At 42.1% G+C, this 6,564-nt stretch overlaps 1 protein-coding gene across 1 annotated transcript; it reads left to right on the forward strand.

Moving 5' to 3' along the window:
- Positions 1 to 1,168: 1,168 nt before the first annotated feature.
- Positions 1,169 to 6,317, forward strand: tmco1 (transmembrane and coiled-coil domains 1). Its single transcript, XM_084164354.1, has 7 exons — positions 1,169 to 1,387; positions 2,090 to 2,167; positions 2,311 to 2,370; positions 4,730 to 4,776; positions 4,913 to 4,980; positions 5,172 to 5,316; positions 5,575 to 6,317. Exons 1-7 carry the CDS (start codon positions 1,318 to 1,320, stop codon positions 5,671 to 5,673), a joined length of 567 nt encoding a protein of 188 aa, XP_084020480.1. The 5' UTR covers positions 1,169 to 1,317; the 3' UTR covers positions 5,674 to 6,317.
- The last annotated feature ends 247 nt before the right edge of the window (positions 6,318 to 6,564 follow it).

Here is a 6,564-nt window from a genome sequence, read left to right on the forward strand (position 1 = left end):
CTCGGGAGGTAAAAGGGTTGGCATTTGACCATCAGGTATTCCAAGACGGGTGAACAATGGGTCAGCACTTTCACCGTGCTCGAGTCAGCACAGCAGTTGTTCTTGATGAAGAGGGAAATCCCCCTCCTCGATTTCCCCGACTCCACTGTCCTGTCGCCATGGTGAATGGAGAATCCATCGAGTTGGATAGCCATGGGGGGTATCCTGTCTGAGAGCCATGTTTCAGAAAAACAGAGAATATTGCAGTTTCGAGAGTACTGTTGGTAGCAAATCCGCGATCGGAGGTCCTCCATCTTATTATCAAGTGACTGTACATTGGCCAGTAGAATGGAGGGAAGAGGTGGCCGGCTCTCCCTTCGCCCTAATCTCGCCAGGGTCCCCCTTCCAGTTTGCGCCCTCCGCCTCTACGGCTCCTGTCTCACCCGATTTGCCTTCAAGACAAGTGACATCAATATTGACGTCACCTACCCCTCCACTGTAAGTCTTGTCTGTTTCCTAACAACCCACTAATGCAAGTTATATACACACAGTGGCCAGTTTATTAGGTACACCACCCCGTTCACGTAAATGGTTAGCTCCTACAGACAGTGAGTCACGTGGCCATGGCTTGCTATATAAAGCAGGCAGACTGGCATCCAGTTACTGTTCGATTGAACGTTAGTGGGCAAAACAAGCGACCTAAGCGACCTTTGAATGTGATATGATCGTCAGTGTCAGGTGCGCCGGTTCCAGTATCTCAGAAATGTCCGACCTCCTGGGCTTTTCACGCATGGCAGTGTCTAGGGTTTACTGAGAATGGTGCGACAAACAAACAACTGGAAAAGAAACACCAACAAAAGCCATTCATTAAACAGGGTTCTATTCATTCCATTCATTAAACAGGATTCTATTCATACCATTCATTAAACAGGATTTCATTCACACCATTCATTAAACAGGGTTCTATTCATACCATTAATTAAACAGGGTTCTATTCATTCCATTCATTAAACATGGTTCTATTCATACCATTCATTAAACAGGGTTCGAGGGGGGGCGTTCATGCACTGCAGGAATGCCCACATGCAGGAACGCCCCGAATTGCAGGCTGCAGTTGCACACTACTGTCTCGCTTCGCCTCTTCCGTGGTGTATGTTGATTTACAAACAGGAAGCGCTTGCCGGAAGTTGCTCCCGTATTCGTGACGTGTTCTTGTAAGTAGTATTTGCAGTTGCTGCTGACTGATCAAATTCCACACTCAAATGCGGCGAGGGTTTGCTGATAAATTATAGCCACAATCAGTACAATAGGAAAGGGATCTTGATACGACCTACAAAAATGACAACCATGTTCGCAGACACTATTCTTATTGTGTTCATCTCTGTTTGCACAGCTCTGTTAGCTGAGGGTAAGTAACTACAGTAGCTAGCTAACTTGTTAACGTTAATTTTAGCTAAGCTATTTGGCTGACTTTAGCTAGCTACCTGATACGGGCTTTCTAATTTTGGCTAGCTAACTTCAAACATATTCGTTTTGTATTTTGTTTGGTAAACGCTGAGTGCTGTAGATGTTTTGTCATTTGGAAACCTATTTAATCCGGGGCATGGGTAGCATGTCGCCTCTTAGCTTTGGGACACAACATCGCGAGTCTCCCAATGTGTGTCCCAAAGCCCGATGAGTTGTGGCCCAAAGCTAGTCCCCTGTCAAAACGATAGGAACTAGCTAGTAAGGTAGCTAGCATTGCCCAGAGAATACCCTTGCCCAGAGCCATGTATTTAGAAATACAATATTGGCTTGGCTTTAGATCTGTCCTACAGCCATCAGAGCTAGGCATTGTGAGCTCTCGGCCAGGTCACTGGGTATCTGTTAACGACTTTGTGACAACGGCTGATGTAAAAAGGACTAAATAAATGTGATTGATGGTCACCATTGGTGCACTATTGATAATAACCGCATACTTGTTCTTTGTAGTTAGTGACAGTAGCCTATGTTTCATCAGGAGATGATTGGGGCATCATTAAATACACATGCATTATTTTCTATTGATATGTTGATGTATGAATGCTCTATATGTCATATTTGCCTAACCTTTAAACATCTCCATCCTAAGGAATTACATGGGTGCTGGTGTATCGTACTGCGAAGTACAAGAGTCTGAAGGCAGAGGTGGAAAAGCAAAGCAAGAAATGTGAGTGTCTTTAAATACATTTTCATTGCTTTTCACTTTTTACACATAGATGACATTGTTCAATTCTTGGATAGCATTGTTGTTGCTAAGGGTGACAGCTCTGTAGTGAAAAATATATATTTTTTTATATTTTAATATTTCAGTGGAAAAGAAGAAGGAAACCATTACAGAATCTGCAGGACGTCAACAGAAGAAAAAGATTGGTAAGAAAGAACAGAGTCATATGTTTATACAGTTGAAGTCAGAAGTTTACATACACTTAGGTTGGAGTCATTAAAACTTGTTTTTCAACCACTCCACAAATTTCTTGTTAACAAACTATAGTTTTGGCAAGTCGGTTAGGACATCTACTTTGTGCATGACACAAGTAATTTTTCCAACAATTGTTTACAGACCGATTATTTCACTTATAATTCACTGTATCACAATCCCAGTGGGTCTGAAGTTTACATACACTAAATTGACTGTGCCTTTAAACAGCTTGGAAAATTCCAGAAAATGATGTCATGGCTTTAGAAGCTTCTGATAGGCTAATTGACATAATTTGAGTCAATTGTAGGTGTACCTGTGGATGTATTTCAAGGCCTACCTTCAAACTCAGTGCCGCTTTGCTTGACATCATGGGAAAATCTAAAGAAATCAGCCAAGACCTCAGAAAAAAAATTGTAGACCTCCACAAGTCTGGTTCATCCTTGGGAGCAATTTCCAAACGCCTGAAGGTACCACGTTCATCTGTACAAACAATAGTACGCCAGTATAAACACCATGGGACCACGCAGCCGTCATACCGCTCAGGAAGGAGACGCGTTCTATAATATAATAATATAATAATAATATGCCATTTAGCAGACGCTTTTATCCAAAGCGACTTACAGTCATGTGTGCATTCATTTTTACGTATGGGTGGTCCCGGGGATCGAACCCACTACCCTGGCGTTACAAGTGCCGTGCTCTACCAATTGCGCTACAGAGGACCATGTCATGGCTTTAGAAGCTTCTGATAGGCTAATTGACATAATTTGAGTCAATTGGATGTGTACCTGTTGATGTATTTTAAGGCCTACCTTCAAACTCAGTGCCTCTTTGCTTGACATCATGGGAAAATCTAAAGAAATCAGCCAAGACCTCAGGTTCATCCTTGGGAGCAATTTCCAAACACCTGAAGAGGTTCCATGTTCATCTGTACAAACAATAGTACTCAAGTATAAACACCATGGGACCACGCAGCCGTCATACTGCTCAGGAAGGAGACGCGTTCTGTCTCCTAAAGATTAACGTACTTTGGTGCGAAAAGTGTAAATCAATCCCAGAACAACAGCAAAGGACCTTGTGAAGATGCTGGAGGAAACAGGTACAAAAGTATCTATATCCACAGTAAAACGAGTCCTATATCGACATAACATGAAAGGCCGCTCAGCAAGGAAGAAGCCACTGCTCCAAAACCGCCACAAAAAAGCCAGACTACGGTTTGCAACTGCACATGGGGAGATTGTACTTTTTGGAGAAATGTCCTCTGGTCTGATGAAACAAAAATAGAACTGTTTGGCCATAATGACCATCGTTATGTTTGGAGGAAAAAGGGGGTGCTTGCAAGCCGAAGTAAAAATTGTAAAGTGGTTATCCCACTGGCTATAAGGTGAATGCACCTATTTGTAAGTCGCTCTGGATAACAGCGTCTGCTAAATGACGTAAATGTAAATGAAGAACACCATCCCAACCGTGAAGGACGGGGGTGGCAGCATCATGCTGTGGGGGTGCTTTGCTGCAGGAGGGACTGGTGCACTTCACAAAATAGATGGCATCATGAGGAAGGAAAATTATGTGGATATATTGAAGCAACATCTCAAGACATCAGCCAGGAAATTAAAGCTTGGTTGCAAATGGGCCTTCCAAATGGACAATGACCCCAATCATACTTCCAAAGTTGTGGCAAAATGGCTTAAGGACAACAAAGTCAAGGTATTGGAGTGGCCATCACAAAGCCCTGACCTCAATCCTATAGAAAATGTGTGGGTAGAACTGAAAAAGTGTGTGCGAGCAAGGAGGCCTACAAACCTGACTCAGTTACACCAGCTCTGTCAGGAGGAATGGGCCAAGATTCACCCAACTTATTGTGGGAAGCTTGTGGAAGGCTACCTGAAACGTTTGACCCAAGTTAAACAATTTAAAGGCAATGCTACCAAATACTAATTGAGTGTATGTAAACTTCTGACCCACTGGGAATGTGATGAAAGAAATAATAGCTGAAATAAATAATTCTCTCTACTATTATTCTGACATTTCACATTCTTCAAATAAAGTGGTGATCCTAACTGACCTAAGACAGGGAATTTTTACTAGTATTAAATGTCAGGAATTGTGAAAAACAGAGTTTAATTGTATTTGGCTAAGGTGTATGTAAACTTCCGACTTCAACTGTATATTTGGACCAAAGCTTTCCTGGACCATAGCTATCGTCTCATCATAACTTTGTCAAGACTATTACGATTATAGATATGACGGTTGGTGTATATAAAATAATGTGTGGTCCCCATACACAATATTCTAATTTTAACTTCACAGAGAGACAAGAGGAGAAACTGAAGAACAACAACAGAGATCTATCCATGGTGAGAGAAACGTGTTTTGTTGTCATACAAATTAAGCAAACTAAAGCCCTGTGTATTCCTTCCTCATTTCCTATCTAGCTTCATCGATGAAGGGGTGACCACATTTAATCTGACTGTCCTCCATCTTGCGTTACAGGTACGAATGAAGTCCATGTTCGCCATTGGCTTCTGTTTCACAGCGTTGATGGGAATGTTCAACTCCATGTGAGTGTACAGACAATGACAAATGCTATCTGTTAGATCTAGTGGCACAGGTGGCTACTCTGTTATGATGACAAACAACTCACTGTGTTCTTTGTGTGAGTTCTTTGTTAAGCAATGGCTCAGCTCAAAGTTAGTCATTCAATGCACCTCCTTACCCACTGTTTGTTAATATCATTGTTTGTTTGTTTTAGCTTTGATGGAAGGGTGGTGGCCAAACTGCCATTCGTCCCACTGTCCTACATTCAGGGCCTTTCCCATCGCAACCTTCTGGGCGAGGACTTCACTGACTGCTCCTTCATCTTCCTGTACATTCTCTGCACCATGTCCATCAGACAGGTAACTCAACTGACACTATCTTACCACCTGTCATGGGTTGCAGTGTATCGACAAGAGTAGCAAATACTGGGCTAACAAAAAGAGCAAGGCAGTTAACTTATGGATTTTAAGTTGAAGGTTTCCACAGACCCAATCTCTTAAAATATGATTCCACATTCAACAGCTTACGGTTCACAACTTACCAGAACTGGGACTTCTCATACATATCCTTGGTTTCTGTCTAAATGCTATTTAAATATGGTTTCCATCCATCCACAGAACATCCAGAAGATGCTGGGTCTGGCCCCCTCCAGAGCTGCCACCAAGCAGGCTGGAGGTTTCTTGGGACCCCCTCCCCAGGCAGCTAAGTTCTCCTAAGCACCAAGCACACGGGTGGCGTTCCAGGCTGACTACATTACAGTCCAATGGTTGTGTGACGTGTCATCGAGTGCGCAGCCGAGCATCAGATGCTGTATCATATAATGTGGTTTTTGCAATGTAGTCTGCCTAGAACGTGGCCAGTGTCTTCAGTCCTATTTCTACACTGTGACTGTCTGGCCACAGAGAGAAGTTAGGGGACAGCCCCCTCATCTGTTCAGAGAATGACATTGCTGTCACAAAGATGGATGGGACGACTCTTTGGATGCATTGAATACCATCAGCAGCTACTGTATCATTAATTCATTACCTGTACCCACTATTTCATTGAAATTTGTAGTATACCTGGTTTGACCCTTTTTTCCTGTTTTTGTTGCTTTTTAGATCAATTAGTTTGACATAAAAGTAGCTATGATTGTCAGTATAAATGATTTACAAAATGTTACAAAAGTGTGAAGAATATCCTGTGTTTATATTCAGATAAACATTGTGATAAGATGCTAAACAAAGATCGTATGAGATTGGAATAAATTAAGCAGAACTGGGAGTGGATTGGCTGTTTGGTTCATCAGTACATTATGTGATTACCTGGCTGTGTAGTATTTCATTTCTTACTAATTGAATAAATGTTTTATCACATTTTAGCCTGTTTGATGCTGTTTTCTTTTCTTTCTTTGCAATTCTGTGATATATGGCTGCTACCACAGGATACCATAAGGAAGAAGGGTAATGATAAGTAAAATAAGTATTCATGACTTTGGTGGTTCCTATCTCATGAAGAGCCCAATGAAGAGAAAGCTGTAAGTGGGTTAATGATGAGTCAGCAGAAAATTGTGTTACTCAATAGTCTACTATGTTGGAGCTGGGCTGGGGCCAACAACACAGATCAAG

This window comes from Coregonus lavaretus (genome assembly GCF_964263955.1).
Source record: "Coregonus lavaretus genome assembly, chromosome: 6".
Taxonomy (NCBI): domain Eukaryota; kingdom Metazoa; phylum Chordata; class Actinopteri; order Salmoniformes; family Salmonidae; genus Coregonus; species Coregonus lavaretus.